Source organism: Cyprinus carpio, chromosome A5 (assembly GCF_018340385.1).
Source record: "Cyprinus carpio isolate SPL01 chromosome A5, ASM1834038v1, whole genome shotgun sequence".
Lineage (NCBI taxonomy): Eukaryota > Metazoa > Chordata > Actinopteri > Cypriniformes > Cyprinidae > Cyprinus > Cyprinus carpio.
This window is the reverse complement of record NC_056576.1, coordinates 33,121,719-33,141,414: the sequence shown is the minus strand read 5'-3', so window position 1 is coordinate 33,141,414 and position 19,696 is coordinate 33,121,719. Positions and strand designations below refer to the sequence as shown.

The 19,696-nt window shown below is 35.7% G+C and overlaps 1 protein-coding gene across 2 annotated transcripts in view; it reads left to right on the top strand.

Annotated features, from left to right (window-relative positions):
- LOC109090124 (ras GTPase-activating protein 4-like) overlaps positions 1 to 19,696 on the top strand; it is a 53,495-nt gene that overhangs the window by 9,913 nt on the left and 23,886 nt on the right. For both annotated transcript variants that reach the window (XM_042756947.1, XM_042756946.1), the window contains 4 exons: positions 1,070 to 1,126; positions 2,749 to 2,862; positions 3,031 to 3,092; positions 17,705 to 17,837. In XM_042756947.1, coding sequence (XP_042612881.1) covers positions 1,070 to 1,126; positions 2,749 to 2,862; positions 3,031 to 3,092; positions 17,705 to 17,837 — 366 coding nt within the window. The remainder of the gene's footprint in view (positions 1 to 1,069; positions 1,127 to 2,748; positions 2,863 to 3,030; positions 3,093 to 17,704; positions 17,838 to 19,696) is intronic.

Below are 19,696 nucleotides of genomic sequence, written 5' to 3'. Positions count from 1 at the left end.
TTTTTCAGAAGCAGAAGTCATAAACTTACACAACGGTAGACTGCATCAAATTATATTTTTGCGATTTCATTTGTTCAGATAGCAAAAAAAAAAAAAAAAAAAAAAGGAAATAATAGAGAGAGACTGATAATGGTGATCACTCCCACAGCCGCTGTGTTAGAAACTTACTTTTTACTAGAAACTTTTTTTTTTGTAATTTGATGCAAAAGTTATATACAGTAATACAAAGTGTAGTGTTATACATGTAAAAATATAAAATATAAAAACCTTGATATGTTTTTTTTTAATAATGAAGGAAATTATATCATAGAGAGGACTCTTGAAGGTCACCCGTATTATGTGCCAATGTCAATAATTCTCTTAAAATATGAAAATAAATAGATTTTTTCAATTTGTCAAGGTTAGCTCATTTTGTAAAATGTCATGTGCTGCAGATCTCCAAAAACTCGATTTTATGAATTACTTATTCATGATATTTGTAAAAGAAAAAAAAACTATTAATATACACAAGTATATATTTCATAAATACATTCCTTACTGTATAAAACTGTATAAAAACCTACAAAGATTACATTTCTATGAATTACTAGAAACTAGATTTTTAAAATATATCTTGGACAGTCTTTGACCTTATAAATGACTTCCCTCTGGAATCTCATTAATCTCATGGTTGGATTGATAAAGATTCTTTGAAAGAAAAGATTAATTAAGTTCTTTCATATAGGTTTCTTTAAAGCTCCTGAAAAGAAGATTCTTTGTGGGACCTTAAAAGGATCTTTTATGGAATGAGGCTAGAATTTTTATTTATTTATAATTAAACTGTACTTTTTTCAAGTGCATGATAAGAAGACAAAAATATTTTTCATTTATCCTTGTTAACCATAAATGTATATTATCTTTCTATATATAAATATGCCTTGTTACTGATCTGAGAGAGCAACAGCATCATAATTACCATGCCATTAATTTTTGATTGCATAAACCAATCATGTGTGATCATGAGATTAATAACGATTGCTCAGAGATTTTTGCCGGTATGCAGTAACTTTATTGTTCATTTCACTTGCAGAACTGGAAGCAGTGATCCATACTGCATCGTCAAAATTGATAATGAGGCAATAATTCGGTAGGTATGATTTTTTTCCCCTGACATTTTAATTTGAGCCCCAGTGTTTGCTGATCTAATATTGTTTTAACGTTGCTATACGGCCCATAATAAGTCAATTATCACAAAAAAAACAAATTATAAATGAAACACAATGCTAATCACAACTAATTTCATTTGTGCCACATAATTGAAATCTCTCCTGTTCCATAGATTGCTGTGTGGTTGTACCAGAGCTTGTGTACCTCCACATTTTGCAGCTATATAAAGGTCACACTAAACAAACCTACGATTTGAGGAGTTTGAGGTGGAGGTTCAAAATGCAAAATATATATGCTGTGACTGTCAGTAGAGTGTGGGCATATTGATTCCTTGTGCTCCATGTGGAATTAAGAGTAGGAGGAAGAAGAAATAAAAATCCATCTTATATGCATGAAAACCCTGCTATAACTGCTACCCCAATGAGAGCATTGAAAACACTGGAATTTTAAATTTTAAACTTATTAAGTTATATTGTATATATGTTATTCACTCCACCATTTCTTTTGTGACTCACTCTATTTCCAGTGCCTATAAAAATATCTTATTTTTTCGTGGAACTGAAAGGTTTAACAGTCACACTATGTATACTATCATCAGTGAATGTTACTGAATGTTGAGTGTTTTCTGAGCCATAGTGATTTTTTGGGTCAATTATTTACATTCTTTTCCCGGAATACCAAATCTGAAGGTAAATAAATGTTAAGTAAGGATAGTAGTCTCATGTTTATTTCCACAGGATCATTACAGCTGTAAATAAGCCTTGTGAGTGTCTTGGTGCAAGAGTGAATATGTGATATTATGTGATATGTGATGTTTACGACACACATTTGCCTTAAGAGATTTACAAAATGCTAATCTTTGCTTTGAACGTCTGATTAGATATTGGCATTTGTATATGAAGCACAAGTCTTGTCTATCACTGTGGTTAATGAAAAACTGCTGCCTGGTTTTGTTACTGTTTAAATAGAAATCATTATCTTTATACCTGTTCTCCAGACATTCTCCATTCATTTGGAGTTTTAAAATACTTTTTTTTATTTACTGTACCTAAGCAGTGGTCTGTGTCAGACATCCGATTTATTTAAAGATATACATATACTAATGTGTTCAGTGTTTTATTATTATTAATAATTATATACTATTATAGTATGTATTAATATTTTGAACTAGCTTTTATTTTTATATTTTTATATATTTTATATTTGTTTAAGATTTTTTCAATATTTATATATTCGTTTTTTTTAGCTTTTATTTATCAGTTTTGGTTATTTTAGTACTCTTTTTATTTTAGTTAGTCAGCATTTCTTATTTTCACTTATTTTTTTAAGTTTAAGTTTTAAGTTTAATCTATATATTTTATTTCAGCTTCATTTCAACAAAAATGTTTTATTGTTAAGCTTTAGTTAATTCTTTTTTTAGATATTCTTTTTCAGACTCAACAAATTAGTCGTTGTTTTATATACATAAAACAAGTAAAACGTTTAATGTTTGGAAATGTTACATAATAAAAATGGTAATTTATAGGCGCTCCAGGGTGATTTTGAACTTCTCCCACATTGTGTGCAGAGTAATCATTTTTTGTTTTTTAATTTGTCTCTCAGGACAGCAACAATATGGAAGACATTGTCTCCATTTTGGGGTGAAGAATACACTGTCCATCTTCCTCCCTACTTTCGTACAGTGTCTTTTTATGTGCTGGATGAGGACTCTCTCAGGTCTGAACCTACGTACTAGTCTATGTAGTCTGGTTGAAGATATTTTTTTCAAAAAAATTTGATTAACTTAATTGAATTTAACAGCAGTGTCACTGTGATTCATATAAAGCTTACTACTTATGTCTGCTCGATGGATACCTGCTGTCTGAAAAACCGTTCTGTTTACAGCCGAGATGATGTCATCGGGAAGGTGTCAATCACTAAGGAGGTTCTCACTGCTAAACCTCAAGGTAAGAGAGAGAATTTCCTACAGAGTATTTACGGCCTTTAGTCACTTGCTGTTGTGAAATGTGAAATCAATATCCAGAGCCAATAAGGCATTTCTCAGTGTCAACAAGATAGAGATTTTAAGACGAGTGATGCAAGAAAGTTGTGACAAATAATCAAGTCAGAATGTCATAAATGTGGACTTTAAACTTGACTGTCATGTGACTGTAATAAACTCCCTCAACACACTAACACAATGGAGGCAAGTTCTCTCACACATAAACTCACATTTCCCTCTCAAAATGTAAAAAACTAGCACTAAAATGTTTGATTTCTAAAAATTCCCAGAAAGCACAGTCAAAATCAGTGAGTATATGTTGTCCACTATATTCACTTACTGGCAATGATGCTATGTGCCCAGAGGATAAATGCAAATGTGTAAATGTATATAAATAAATCTTTATTTTTACTTGTAATTATTGTTCATAATGTGCATTAAAGGGAAACAAGCAGGCACAATGTAGGAATTAGAAGAAAATTAAAATTTTTATTTATGATCTGTCATCAGTGTCCCAAATTCACGTTCATGATACACTGATTCACAACATAGCGAACTAGGGAACGAATGAGTCACAGCCATATTCTCTTCAATATGTTCCGATTGTTTCGCAAGCAAATATAATGTTTTACTCTGAAAACAAGACAACAAAACTGGTGAGGAAGATGGAAAAACTGCATGAACTGACTTTAATTCAACATAGCTGTAGTAGGACTCCCTCGTGTACTACGACCACACGTTCCTGTGAGGTGGTGTTTTGAGATTGGTGCTGGTGAGTCACTGTGGTTGTCTGGGCTTGCAACTCATGTGTGTTGTGCCTGAGGGGCAAGGACATTGTCAGGGTTATCCATTATCATGACACAAAATGGTAGAGAGCATCACTCATTGTACCTCCTGTGACGTGTTGATGACTAGTCACAGAACACAGGCCATCCGTGATGGAACAGAAAAACGAAATGACACCATTCATTAACATTGTTTAGTTTGCTCTGTTGGTGTCTCAGAGAGATAGAGTATAATAATGATTGTTTAGATGTGTTGCTCAGCTTGTTAGCATTAACAATAGCCTAAACATGATCGAGAGCCCGTTAAATGTTGCCCAGCAAACCGAGCCTCATTTCACGACCACAGCTGCTTTGTCAGAGGTAGTGCAGTTCTCAACATATTGAGCTTTGTTTCTCATGTGGGTAATGCTGGTTCGAATCATGTTCGCAGCAGTTCCTCATCTTGTTCCACACACTATATACATATACTACCATACACACATATACACTATCAAAGTTTGGAATAATTAAGATTTTTCTTCTGAAAGAAGGGTGCTTTTATTTAATCAAAAATACAGAAAAAATATAAATATTGTGAATTACTATTGTAATTTAAAAGGTCTTTTTGTAAGTGTAATTTTTTTTTTTTTAAATGTTGTTTATTTCTGTGATGCAAAGCTAAATTTTCAGCATCATTACTCCAGTCTTCGGAGTCACATGATCCTTCAGAAATTATTCTAATATACTGAGTTGCTGCTCAAGAAACATTTCTTAATATTATCCATGTTTTGCTGGCTAATATTTATTTATTTATTTCTGTCATGACAACAAGTTTAGCATTGTAGTATACATGACAATGTTAATGTGTTTAGTCTTGGCGGGATAGATGCCAATACACACAATCGACAATCGTGCTGTTGTGAAGTACAGAAAGACTGCTGCTGCACATATAACATATATGAAATAACCCCCTATTTATAGCATATATGAAACCCTGTAGTAGATCTATACAGGTGGAGCTGGGGAAGGTGGAGGTTTTCTGAAGTGTGATGCAACTGCTACAACAAGCACTAGACATGCATTTGAATGTTGAGCAGCAATCTCACTGGCTGCTGATGCAACTACAACCAATTGCAATTAAAAAAACAAAATTCAATAAATTAATAAAAAATTAACAACAAAACAACAAAATAAGAAAGATTTCTGAAGAATCATTTGACACTGATGTCTAGAGTAATAATTTAAATAGAAAATTGTTCTTTTAAATTTTAATAATATTTTACAGTATTACAGTTTTACTGTATTTTTAATCAAATAAATTAATCTTTGGTGAGCATAAGAATCTTCTTTCAAAAACATGAATAAATATTAATGCTCTGAATGTCCTAACCAGGCATGATATGACAAAAATGAGCCAATAAGTGTCTTAGATGCATCCAGAAGAAGTGGGTCTGACAGTAACTTTAACTCAAGTCAGCCTTCATTGACTTTGAATGACTCTTTATGTCAGTTCTCTCCCTCTCTTCAGCTGTCCTCTTCTCACCCTTACTCTCACTGCAGCTACAAACAAATGGCCTCACATAACCTTTCTCTCCAAGGCCTCTGAAATAGCATTTAGTGAAAGGACACATTTTGCAGAGTACAGAAATAGCCCTGTGCTCAAGTTTCCCTTAGTTTGACAGGGTGTGAACATTCAAATTAGCTTTAAGTCAAATCATAGTCTAACCACACTGATAACTATGGGAGATGGTGTGTAATTAGCTGAAAGGGAAACGGTGGCTTATTATGCAGGTCGGCATATATAGACACTCTAATTATGACATTCTTAGAATGGAGATGTATAGAAGAACGAGCAAAAACTGATGGGTATAAGATAAATTATTTTACCTGCATTTTTATTAATTTTTTTGGTGTGGATCTAGAAGGAGAATGATCAGTTAATTTCTTATCAATGCAGTCGTTTGCCAAAAACAATGGTGTGTGTGATGTTTTTGAAGGATGTTCCAGCTGGCATTGTCTAATTATCATGATAAATAAAATAAAAATAATTTTGAGAGATATAGTTTTTTTTTTTTTTTTTAATATTGCACACCCCGAACAACAAATGACATTCATGTCAAATGAACTCCATAATGTGGTTCTAATAAATTATTGCCACTAACAGCCACGGTGCCATGCACAGACATTTGGCCCAAACCAAAAAAGGGGCACTAGGGGGGTGGGTGCTTGTTAATACAAATTATCCAGTTGTTACAAATATACAATTAACAGAGAAGACAGCACACTCTGTAATAATTCCAGACTTTATTGTAGATGTTTTGATAAGAGTGAGCTCTCCCTCACCCTCTGAGCCTGCTTCTGCCTCATCTTCAATGGAAGTAGGGGGGGAGTGGGGTAAGTTGAGCCAGTGGGTAAGTTGACCCACCCCCTGTTTGTTGGCAACTGTACACTTTTACTGTCATGTGGCCATGTATTTTGGAACCACCAATCATTTCTGCCAGACTGTGAAAATGAGAAACACATGGGGGGAATAGAAGACACCCATTTACTTTAAAAACTGTTTTTGGCTTGTCAAAGAAGAATTTTAGCATAATAGATGTAATGGTTGTTACATCAAAGTAAATTTATCCAGGTCTAAAAATATTTATGATACATGAAGTGATTTAACAACATATAAAACCATGCAAATCATTCAGCCAAGTATTAGCCTGAAGTGATAAGCAACAGACCTGTTTTTTCCAAAATGGCAGCTATGGGGCAAAGTGAGGCAAATGCTGTGGGGTAAACCATATATATATTATTTGTAGTTTATTTGATAGGGACAGTGTACAAGTGCACCAAATCCTTCTCTGATAAGAACCAGAAAATGCTTTTCATCACATTATAATCAGATATATATCTTTCACCTGTAGTCACTAATGGACAACAAACTCTCTGTTTAGTCTGTTTTTAGGAAGGCTACAACTTTGGTGTTCAACATATTATTTCAGAAATACAAACAATTAAATATTGAAATTTAATCAGCGGATTAGCGGAATCAGCGGAGTAGCAGAATCAGTGGATCTTTAGCGGAGCCTTAACAGACCACTTGAGCAGGGGTTGATGGGGGGATTGGTGAGAGTGGCAACTCAGCTGATGAGGGCAAAGGGGCAGTGTCTCCAGCCACCGGGCCACCCCCCTGTGCACGGCCCTGAACAGCCACCCATAACATTGTAACAAAAATCTAGCAATGTGCTAAAAACACTTCATAATAGCTGTACAACACCTTGGTAACAAACAATAACCTGCTAACATCTTAGAAGCAACTTTTGCACTGGCCATTTCTTTTCTGAGGGAAATGAAAGAATTTGCGCGCACTATTTACTTTCTGGGTTCTGTCCCAGATGAGAGAAGAATGCACTCTGTTATAATTGACTTTGGTTAGTGGCTCAGAATCTGTTTGAAGCAGAGACCTTCACTCTTTAAAGGTTGGCCTTGTGTGTGTGTGGGCCACAGTTTTTGAACATATTTATGAGTCAGACCTTAAAACTGTCAGTCAATGCTTCCTATACCTCATTTCAGTGGAGTCTCATTGCATGAATACTATATCAGTGGAAAAATTGGTTTTAGAAAATAGCTGTTTAGTTATATTTAGTTGATTTTAGCTTATTTTTTTCATGGTTCTGTTTTTTTTTAAAAAAAGATTGTTTGTGGACAAATTCCTCCATATAAATGTCATGTTTTTTGTCATTTATTTTCAGTGGTTGTATGACTGAAGTGAAGCATGGGATATTTCAGACTATTTTCTGGTTATTATGGCGATTTTGCATTCCATTCTCTTTTCAGTTGATTTCTTTTAAGCAATACAGAATAACAAAAATTGTTATTTTCCTGGAATGCTCGAGGTCATCTCTCTCTCTCTCTCTCGCTCTCTCTCTCTCCCCCCACTCTCTCTCTCGCTCTCTCTCTCTCTCTCATTTATTTATTTATGACAGTACTGTGTGGTGTATTGAAGATACAAATTGTGTCTGAGCTTCAAACAATTATATGAAAAATGTATGGGTAATCAAATACTGCAAAGAAGTTCAGTTCCAGAAAATAAATGGAAAGCAGCATTCAGCTAAATGGAAAGGTTTTCCTTGGCAGGCCCAATTTATTTTTGGGCTTCTCACCAGAGCAATAAAGGAAAACGGACCTTGACGAGTGATTCACTGGAATACTAATTAAGAGGAAAACCTGCTTATCAGGCCACAGGAATAAACAAGCCTCATGTCCATATCAGATTAGCCAAAAGAACCAGTCACTGCAAAATCTGAGTGGTTTGATGGTCCTTGGGTCAGTCTTTCAGTTGAATGGCTGCCTGATTTCCTAAATACAGAAATTTAAAGCATGGAGCCCCACACATGCTGCCATGCTGCTGAGTGGTTTGTGATTGTAGCTCCGTATAGCTTTGTTTTTCTGTTAGAATCTTACTATCACTCTCTTTTGTTTAAACTGCTAAAATATAGCTTAATTCTTACAATATTTCTGATATTATCCATCAAACTAATTTGTCATTGTTTGCTTTTAATCCAAACTGTTAGCGCAGCGTGTTAGTATTCCGTTAACCTGTTAGCTTGTCATTTGCTTTCCTTTCATGTTTCCTAATGTTTCTTTTTCTCTTTCGCTCACACCGTTTCTTTTCTCTCTCATACAGTTTTTCATGAGCTAATCAAAAAACTGGTAAGACTGGTGGGTCATGCCTGCTTCTTCTGTTATTGTCACTTGCACTGCTTGCCACATGTACAGTGTACCCTTCTCTGTCAGCGGCGAGGGATTCACATGTGATAAATGCAGGGAATAGTTAGTTTGACAAAGAAGATTTCAGAACTAGAGACACGCATCCAAACTTTTATTGAGTTTAGTAAGAATGTGAGGGCCTTAGATACGGCTTTGGATGCGACTAGCTTAGCGAGTCTCGATTATTGTTCAGTTCTGATTGCAGAGCCCCCGCAGCAGGGTGACTGAGCGATTGTGAGGTGGCTTTTCCGTTCCGATCAAAACATTTAACAGGTTCTCCCCACTCAGTGACACACCCACTGAGAAACCTGATGAAAGTGCCCTATAGTTATTGGCGATTCTATTGTACGGAACATGAAAATACAGACACCATCCACCACAGTCCAATATCTACCGGGAGCCTGAGCACCTGACATCTTTGCAAATTTAAAAGTGCTGGCTAATACTAAACATAAATTCAATAAGATTGTTATACACGTCTGTACTAATGATGTTTGACTTCGCCAGTCGGAGATCACTAAAAATAACATTAAAGAGGGGTGTGAACTTACAAATACAAGGTCAGACACTGTAATTTGCTCTGGTCCCCTCCCTGCTTACTGTAGTAACGAGATACATAGCAAACTGTCGTCACTCAATGGCTGGATGTCTAAGTGGTGCCCGTAAATAACATATGTTTCATAGACAATTAAAGCAGTTATTGGGGCAGACCTGACCTGTTGAAAAGAGATGGTCTTTATCCCTCCAGGGAGGGTGACACAAATCTCTCTACAAATATGGCACATAGTCTTAGAATTTGTACTTGATTAACTGGGGCCCAGGTCAGAAAGCAGACAGCCTGGCTAAACTGACTAACTGCTAGCTGCCTCACGTCACAGAAGTCAGTTGATTCTCAGGACATAAAGACTCTTTCACCTATATATACTATAGAGACCATGTCTGTTCCTGAACTATCAAATACAAAAAAAGGTCCAAATTAATTTAAGTGTAACAATTTAATTGATGTTCAACAAATAAAAAACAGATATAATACAAATAAACAAATGATTATGCTTGGCTCAATGAATATTAGATCCCTTTCTACAAAAGCACTTATTGTAAATAATAGGATCACAGATCATAACCTAGATGTGCTCTGTTTGACAGAAACCTTACTAAATACAGATTATTACATTACTTTAAATGAGTCTACCCCCCAAGATTACTGTTATAAACATGAGCCGCATCTAAAAGTAAAAGGGGAGGTGTTTCTACAATTTAGTAATATTTTCAGTTTTTTTCAGAGCTCTGAAAAATCACTGTGAATTTAAGGGTAAAAGACTTTAAAAATGCTGCAGTAAAAATTTGTTAAATGGTTTACGGTAAATTCCCCTACTCTTTACAGTGAAAAACTGTATTGGACATTACATGTAATTTTACAGAAGTATACCGTTTTTGGAAGTGACATTCCCAGATTTCCTTGCGTTGCATTTCAAATTTGAAGTTTTTTGGTTAAAATAACCATGTTTCTTCTTAGTTTTTTCTTATCACTTTTGTATATTAGGGTTGTGTGTTATACCTAATGTTGTTAAATGAATGTTTATTGCATTATTTCAGTTTCATGTGGCACACCATAATTGTGGTGTTTAGTGTCTGTGTGAATGACACTGTGCACCTTCTATATACAGTATGTTATTATTTAAAAGCTGCTTGTGATGAGCTTTGGTTCATCATGTGACTTTCTCATCAGTGTATTACAAAGGTACAAAACAGATTTCAGTACTTCAATAGGTTGGTATATTAACATTATATCAGTTAATGAAATTACAGTATTTAACTGTAAATTTAAGTTAAAACCGTAAAACCTAAAAAAACCCACAGCTTCTTCTGGAATTTTTTTTACAGTGTGGTTTCAAGTATAATTATTTTTGAAGTAGTGGTGCGTCATATAAAATTATCTAGAAAAAATTAAAGTTAATGATAATTCCCAATGACGTTTGTCCTGGCTACTTTATGCAGGCTACCAGGGCACCATACAGAGTTAGTGCATGGGATTAGGCATGGTCCTAATCCCACGGTATGAGATTTTGACGGTATGATAACCTTAAGTAAAAATATCACGGTTTCACGGTCTGGTTGGTACAGCTCTAAAATATGTTATTTTTTTAATGTCTGGTTAAAAAAAAAGAAGAAAAACTTTGTCCAACTGAACACAATATATTTATTTTTGAGCAACATACAAAATATTTGGAACAGCAGTATTTGTTTATTTTTTCTTTAATTTGTTTCTGAAATGTTTGCTGAATTGTGGGCTGTCTTGCAGCTTTCGATGTGAATGGCTGATTTGCTGCTAGAGCTACTGCTGCCCTAAAAAGTACAAAAATAAAGACTGACTTTATTTAACCTAAATCTGTAATTACAGTTATTTAATTTTAGTTATATAATTCATATAGATATAATTTATATAATTTAGTCATATAATTTCATATACATCATTTGATTTAATAATAACCCAATTTGAAGCAAAGACAGAATGTTCTGACTAGCTTTGTGAAATTATTGTACATGCCTGAACGAAACAAACAGCAGACAGGCTGAATGAGACGCAGATTCACTCTTTGACAGCAGGTGGCGCTTATGGAACAGCAGCCATACAGCGTTTCCTTGGTTACTGCTGTAAACAAAGGAGCGCTGAAACACTAGCCAGCTGAAAACTCAAGGTGCTCTGCTGAAAATGCCCAGCTCTGAGTGCTTGAGAGCACATCGTTCTTTGAGTTGAGATACTGTGGTTGCTATAATACAGAATATTCGCTGAAGTAATATGGCAGACATATCGCGAATGAAATGTTTCTCCAAACCTTATTTTGCATAACAATAATATGGTAGTCTGGCAATTCCATCTGGTAAAGACATAATATTACTAAGACACAATATTAACTTCTCCATTGTTGTTCAGTTCAACAGTTAGTCTTGTCCCTCCTTCACTGTGATTGGTTAGCTGACTGAAAAGTGACAGTGATGAGTGCTGCGTTTTACTCATTGTTGAACATTCTTCAACTCTTGGCACCAAGAAAAAACGCCAGAGCGCTCTGTGCTTAGTGTAAAAAAAGACACTCACGCTCCTGGCATTTAAAAAACTGTGGCACTCTGATTGAAAACAATTGAAAACATATGCTAGCCTTGGAAAAAAATAATTTGGTGGACACGGGCCTTAATGTGAATTATACAGAAATGAGATGAAAAGAAAATACCATCTAAACTTTTCTGAAGACAGTCAGTTCTCATCAGAAACACATTCATATACAGGTGCTTGTCATATAATTAGAATATCATCAAAAAGTTGATTTATTTCACTAATTCCATTCAAAAAGTGAAACTTTTAAATTATATTCATTCATTACACACATACTGATATATTTCAAATGTTTATTTCTTTTAATTTTGATGATTATAACTGACAACTAAGGTAAATCCCAAATTCAGTATCTCAGAAAATTAGAATATTGTGAAAATGTTCAATATTGAAGACACCTGGTGCCACACTTAAATCAGCGTATTAACTCAAAACACCTGCAAAGGCCTTTAAATGGTCTCTCAGTCTAGTTCTGTAGGCTACACAATCATGGGGAAGACTGCTGACTTGATAGTTGTCCAAAAGATGACCATTGACACCTTGCACAAGGAGGGCAAGACACAAAAGGTCATTGCAAAAGAGGTTGGCTGTTCACAGAGCTCAGTGTCCAAGCACATTAATAGAGAGGTGAAGGGAAGGAAAAGATGTGGTAGAAAAAAAGTGTACAAGCAATAGGGATACCACCACACCCTGGAAAGGATTGTGAAACAAAACCCATTCAAAAAATGTGGGGGAGACTCACAAAGAGTGGACTGCAGCTGGAGTCAGTGCTTCAAGAACCACTACACACAGACGTATGCAAGACATGGGTTTCAGCTGTCGCATTCCTTGTGTCAAGCCACTCTTGAATAATAGACACCGTCAGAAGTGTCTCACCTGGGCTAAAGACAAAAAGGACTGGACTGCTGCTGAGTGGTCCAAAGTTATGTTCTCTTATGAAAGTAAATTTTGCATTTCCTTTGGAAATCAGGGTCCCAGAGTCTGGAGGAAAAGAGGAGAGGCACACAATTAACGTTGCTTGAGATCCAGTGTAAAGTTTCCACAGTCAGTGATGGTTTGGGGTGCCATGTCATCTGCTGGTGTTGGTCCACTGTGTTTTTCTGAGGTCCAAGGTCAACGCGCAGCCATATACCAGGAAAGTTTTAGAGCACTTCATGCTTCCTGCTGCTGACCAACTTTATGGAGATGCAGATTTCATTTTCCAACAGGACTTGGGCAACTGCACACAGTGCCAAAGCTACCAGTACCTGGTTTAAGGACTATGGTATCCCTGTTCTTAATTGGCCAGCAACCTCGCCTGACCTTAACCCCATAGAAAATCTATGGGGTATTGTGAAGAGGAAGATGCGATATGCCAGACCCAAGAATGCAGAAGAGCTGAAGGCCACTATCAGAGCAACCTGGGCTCTCATAACACCTGAGCAGTGCCACAGACTGATCGACTCCATACCACGCCGCATTGCTGCAGTAATTCAGGCAAAAGGAGCCCCGCTTGGCTACGATACATGCTTGTTCAGTCAATAGCAGACACCAACTGATCCAGTTCAAAGTTATTCACCGCTTACATTACACCAAAGCTAAATTGCATAAAATCTTCCCCTCCGTTTCACCAATGTGAGACTGGTGTAAGGTGGCAGAAGATACAGCTTCTCATGCTTTCTTGTTTTGCCCTTTATTGTCTGGATTTTGGTCAAGCATTTTTGACTGGTACTCCAAGGCTTACAATAAGCCTCTTCCACCGGATGCTGAACTTGCCATTTTCGGCCTCTCACAGCGCACCTCTAGCCTTTCAAGTGCATTGAAACAGTCCTTAATGCTGGGTATGGTCGTGGCTAAGAGACTTGTGCTTAAGAACTGGAAGTCACCCTCACCCCCTTCCTTCCAGATGTGGATTATGGATATGATCTCCGTCATACAGATGGAAAGACTTCGACTTTTGAGGACTGAATCTATTGAAAAGTTTTCTGCTGTTTGGGGTTCATTTCTCGGGTATTTGGACAAGTTAACAGCTCAGTCGGCCCCCAAAGGCTTCTCTAAGATCTAGGCTGCATATCCCTTCTGGGCACCTAGTCTGTTGTGCAGCATTCTACTAATGTACTTTTAAATAGGGTTGTTTTTTTTGTTTTTTTGTGTGTGTGTGTAATCCGAGCCAGTGTTGCTTGTTCTGTGTTTTTACTTGAAAAATCCTTTAAAATAAAAAAAATTTAAAAAAAAAGGAGCCCCAACTAAGTATTGAGTTCTGTACATGCTCATACTTTTCATGTTTATACTTTTCAGTTGGCCAAGATTTCTAAAAATCCTTTCTTTGTATTGGTCTTAAGTAATATTCTAATTTTCTGAGATACTGAATTTGGGATTTTGCCTTAGTTGTCAGTTATAATCATCAAAATTAAAGAAATAAACATTTGAAATATATCAGTCTGTGTGTAATGAATGAATATAATATACAAGTTTCACTTTTTGAATGGAATTAGTGAAATCAACTTTTTGATGATACTGTAATTATATGACCAGCACCTGTAAACCTTAAAATCAATATTTAGGATTTTATTTCAATAGTTTGTGCATCCTGAACAGTGAGTGATCTACCTGCTACAGTATTTTTCTCTTTGCATCCATCTTCAGCATCTCTGGCCTCTGTTAACGGGCGTTTTTAATTATTGGACCAAAAACCTTTGCATGTTATAACCTAAAACATTGTCTAACACTAGATTGCTGCTACAGTATGTCAATTCTTTGTCATCAGTTAGGAACCTAGGTGTGCTATTTGATAGCAGTCTTTCCTTTGAAAACCATGTTTTTACACAAATTTCATTGAAAATGTTTTTAAAAAGGTATTTTAAAACAGGTCTATTAATTTATACAATGAATTATAGGCCTGTTAATAAAATTGTTAACACTGCAGTCATCAATGAAAATTAAGAGCAGCTTTATTTCAAGCACTGACTTTCAAAAACAACCTGTTTAACGCAAAATACATTTCTCATTTCTCTTTTTTTTTCACTATGTACGGGCCACAAAAGAAATATTAAGGAATAATTCAAGACAGTTACGTGCTGTTATCAGCGTATGTTGAAGTAGAGTCGTCTCTGAGAGAATATGCGCCATTATTGCAGCATCAGATGCCGAAAGTGCTGTCAGTTTGTACTTTTTTTACTTTCACTTTGTATAATTGACTAAGGTTAAAACATTCACCGGCATAACTCTTGCGCAAAGTTTGCAGGTTGCTTAATATCAGCCTTCATGGTTTAAAACAGAAATATTTACAATATTGCAACATGTAACAACATTAATTTCCATGACTTGTTAATTTGAAGCTACGTTTTATTTATTTATTCTCTCATTTTAGTTATGGCCATGTTTGTTTAATTTGTTTACACATTTTAAGAAGATCATGGAAGTAAAAAGATAAAAATTACATAAAAAGACCATACTAAAGTGAAAAGATAAAAATAACTTTTTATTGAAAGGCAACAGAAATTGCATTCAAACAATCTGTTCCGGTAGCTCAGTCAGTAAAGTGTGAAAGTCAACATTGGTTTGATTCCCACAGAATGCATGAATAAATTGTGAATCTTTAAATTGAGTTACTTTGGATTAAGTCATTTAAATGCCTATGCCTAAGAATTACTTTTGTGACCATTATACAGTATTGTTCAAAATAATAGCAGCACAATGTGACTAACCAGAATAATCAGGTTTTTAGTATATTTTTTATTGCTACGTGGCAAACAGTTACCAGTAGGTTCAGTTAGATTCTCAGAAAACAAACAAGACCCAGCATTCATGATATGCCCGCTCTTAAGGCTGTGCAATTGGGCAATTAGTTGAAAGGGGTGTGTTCAAAAAAATAGCAGTGTCTACCTTTGACTGTACAAACTCAAAACTATTTTGTACAAACATTTTTTTTTCTGGGATTTAGCAATCCTTGTGAATCACTAAACTAATATTTAGTTGTATGACCACAGTTTTTTAAAACTGCTTGACATCTGTGTGGCATGGAGTCAACCAACTTGTGGCACCTCTCAGCTGTTATTCCACTCCATGATTCTTTAAACAACATTCCACAATTCATTCACATTTCTTGGTTTTGCTTCAGGAAACAGCATTTTTGATATCACCCCACAAGTTCTCATTGGATTAAGGTCTGGAGATTGGGGCTGGCCACTCCATAACATTAATTTTGTTGGTTTGGAACCAACGACTTTGCCCGTTTACTAGTGTGTTTTTGGGTCATTGTCTTGTTGAAACAACCATTTCAAGGGCATGTCCTCTTCAGCATAGGGCAACATGACCTCTTCAAGTATTTTAACATATGCAAACTGATCCATGATCCCTGGTATGCGATAAATAGCCCAACAACCATAGTAGGAGAAACATGCCCATATCATGATGCTTGCACCTCCATGCTTCACTGTCTTCACTGTGTACTGTGGCTTGAATTCAGAGTTTGGGGGTCGTCTCACAAACTGCCTGTGGCCCTTGGACCCAAAAAGAACAATTTTACTCTCATCAGTCCACAAAATGTTCCTCCATTTCTCTTTAGGCCAGTTGATGTGTTCTTTGGCAAATTGTAACCTCTTCTGCACATGCCTTTTTTTAACAGAGGGACTTTGCGGGGATTCTTGAAAATAGATTAGCTTCACACAGACGTCTTCTAACTGTCACAGTACTTACAGGTAACTCCAGACTGTCTTTGATCATCCTGGAGGTGATCATTGGCTGAGCCTTTGCCATTCTGGTTATTCTTCTATCCATTTTGATGGTTGTCTTCCGTTTTCTTCCACGTCTCTCTTGGTTTTGCTCTCCATTTTAAGGCATTGGAGATCATTTTAGCTGAACAGCCTATCATTTTTTGCACCTCTTTATAGGTTTCCCCCTCTCTAATCAACTTTTTAATCAAAGTACGCTGTTCTTCTGAACAATGTCTTGAACGACCCATTTTCCTCAGCTTTCAAATGCATGTTCAACAAGTGTTGGCTTCATCCTTAAATAGGGGCCACATGATTCACACCTGTTTCTTCTTCACAAAATTGATGACCTCAGTGATTGAATGCCACACTGCTATTTTTTTGAACACACCCCTTTCAACTAATTCAACTAATTGCCCAATTGCACAGCCTTAAGAGCGTGCATATCATGAATGCTGGGTCTCATTTGTTTTTCTGAGAATCTACTGAACCTACTGGTAACTTGTTTGCCACGTAGCAATAAAAAAATATACGAAAAACCCCTAGTGACTTAAGCCTGGTTTTGTGCTCCAGGGTCACAAATAATGCTGTATTTGGTAAGATTATATATATATATATATATATATATTTTTTTTTTTTTTTTTTTTTTTTTTATATATATATATATATATATATTTTTTTTTTTTTTTCATTATAGTCCATGGTATACATATTCTACACACATTTTTTTAAAGTCATTATTGACTGCGTCCCTTTCACCAAAACACCATACCTCATCCTTGTTCTTGTGTGTTACCTGTCTGATTGAGTTTGAATTTGCTGAATGGATAATGAGCTGTAAGAAAGGGCTGCAACAGAACAGATTTTGAGTGAAAAACAGCTTTAATCTCAATCTATTCTTCACATCTTTTCAACACATATTTATTGAACATCCAACATGTCAGTGAATACTCTTTGTCTACCATAAGCTTAGGAGGGAGGGACATGATATAATATATTTATCCCAACTGTAGACCTGCATGTGTACATGTTTCCTGACTTTCCCCTATCAGGTCATATGTGTGTGTTTGCAGATGTACAGTAATGTAATGGAGCAGCGAAAGCCATAATAATACACTGTGAATTAGATCGCTTTAGGGTCCTGTCTGTGAACTTAACCCATGCTGTCTTGATTGTCTGCTAAATGATTCATATTGGCGTCAGTGGCAGATATATGAACTCTCCTTTTTCAGATTCTTGTCATTTTTTTTAGGTGTAGATGGATGGATGAGCCTAACAGAGATTGACCCAGATGAGGAGGTGCAAGGGGAGATTCACCTCCAGATTTCAGTTCTGGGAGATGGAGATATTCCAAGAAAACTGTGCTGCCAAGTCCTAGAGGCAAGGTGAGTTACTGTGAGGAGCAGCAAATGATTTGTGACAGAAACTGTTATTTGTATTTTTTTTTCATCTTTAATGATCAGTATAGCCATTTTATTCATTCATGGATGGGAATTGTAAAGAATATAACATTTCTGGTTCTGATTCTTCTAAGCAATTCTGGTTCCTTAGTGATTACATCAACAATTATTCTAGTACAATTCTTTTAGTTATTTTAGATGTGAGAAATAAATATTTGGAATGCAAATAAATAAATAAATAAATAAATAATAATAAGAAGAATAAAATATCGCAAAACTGTGTTTATTACTAGTTAATATGAATTATCAATTACAAATATTTTTAAAGTATTTTAAAATTTACTTTACTAAAATTAGTAAATTAAATTTACTAATACTTTTTCAAAATCAAAAGTTGTATGTTAACATTTGTAAATATTAAGTTAATTTTATGAACTAACATTAACTAAGGTTAATAAATGCTGTAAAAATATATTACTCATAGTTAGTTCAACACTATATAGTTAGTTCATTGTTAACTAAAATTAACAAATAAGACTTTATTATAAAGTGTCACCATTTACTTTTTAATGACCTTTCAGGCTGCACAAATGCAATGCAATTATTGACCTTACTATATATTAAACTATATGAACAATATAAATAAAAACAACACAAAAAAATGTTGTAATATAACAACATGTGCACTGTAATTCTGTTGAATAGGAAACACTTTTGTTCCCTTTCAGTTGGTCACTTCCATGTTGTGTCGAAGTTCCAACACAAGGGGTCACACTTGGGAGCCCAGACACCTCTGACATCATTGAGAAAAGGCCAAAGAAATTGGCGAGCAAAAATTGCATAGCTGGCCACACCCCAGACATCAGGGTTTAAATAGGCCAGGTGGGATTTGCTCACTCGTTCTGTTCTTTGGAGCCAATTAGTGGTGGAAATTTTGATTCTTTCAAGAGATTCATTAATTCACACACCAAAAACAAAAATTAATCGTTCAGATTCGCTCAGTGACCATTTCTTCATATTACATAAATACACCTGCAGGTGGCGGAAAAGAGTGTCTTAAGTGTTAAGTCTTAAGTCAACAAACGTATTTACTTTACATATTTATTAAACTGATTTGGCGTTATTAAAATGTGTGCCTAATCTACTCAGTAAATAAATTAAATAAGTCTAAATAAGTGGTTCAGATGACCAAAGTACAAGGTTTTCTTGCATAAGTAACAATTCATTCACCTAAAAGATTCGCTCAAAAAGACTGATTCATTCATAAACGTAACATCAGTAGAGCCGATGCAGTATCTTTCTGGGAGATGCAGCACTGCATTCAACTTTCAATCTCTTTGTCGTTAGCTCTGTGGCAAAAAATGTTCGCCCATACACAGATAAGTGTAGGGAGAGTACCCCTGGGTGCTTCAACGACGATCTTTGAGAGCAAATTTCCTCTTAAAAGAGCAATTTCTCTAAAAGGGCTTCACGGATGGATTTGTGTATGTTTACAAAATGCTTTTCCATCCGTGTCCTTCTAATTGTACATCTCACTCTTTCACAGGCAGGATTGTTGTGCTCAGTGTTTGGGCCATGCCCATGCCCATGCTGAAGCAGCTTTTATGGATGGTTTATGTCCTTCTTGTGGGGACATGTCTATCAGCACATTGCGATCACGGCTCGCATTCTTTTTTTTCTTTCTTTTTTTTTTTTAAAAGACTGCCAGTCACATCAGGTGCTTCCCATCCAGGCCCTTTTACTTCTGGGTATGAGGCCTCTATGATGTACACTGAAGGAGAGCAAGGAGATGTTGTGGGAGCAGTTGCACCAGATAATTTCCCGCGGACCTCTCGTTCCTCCAA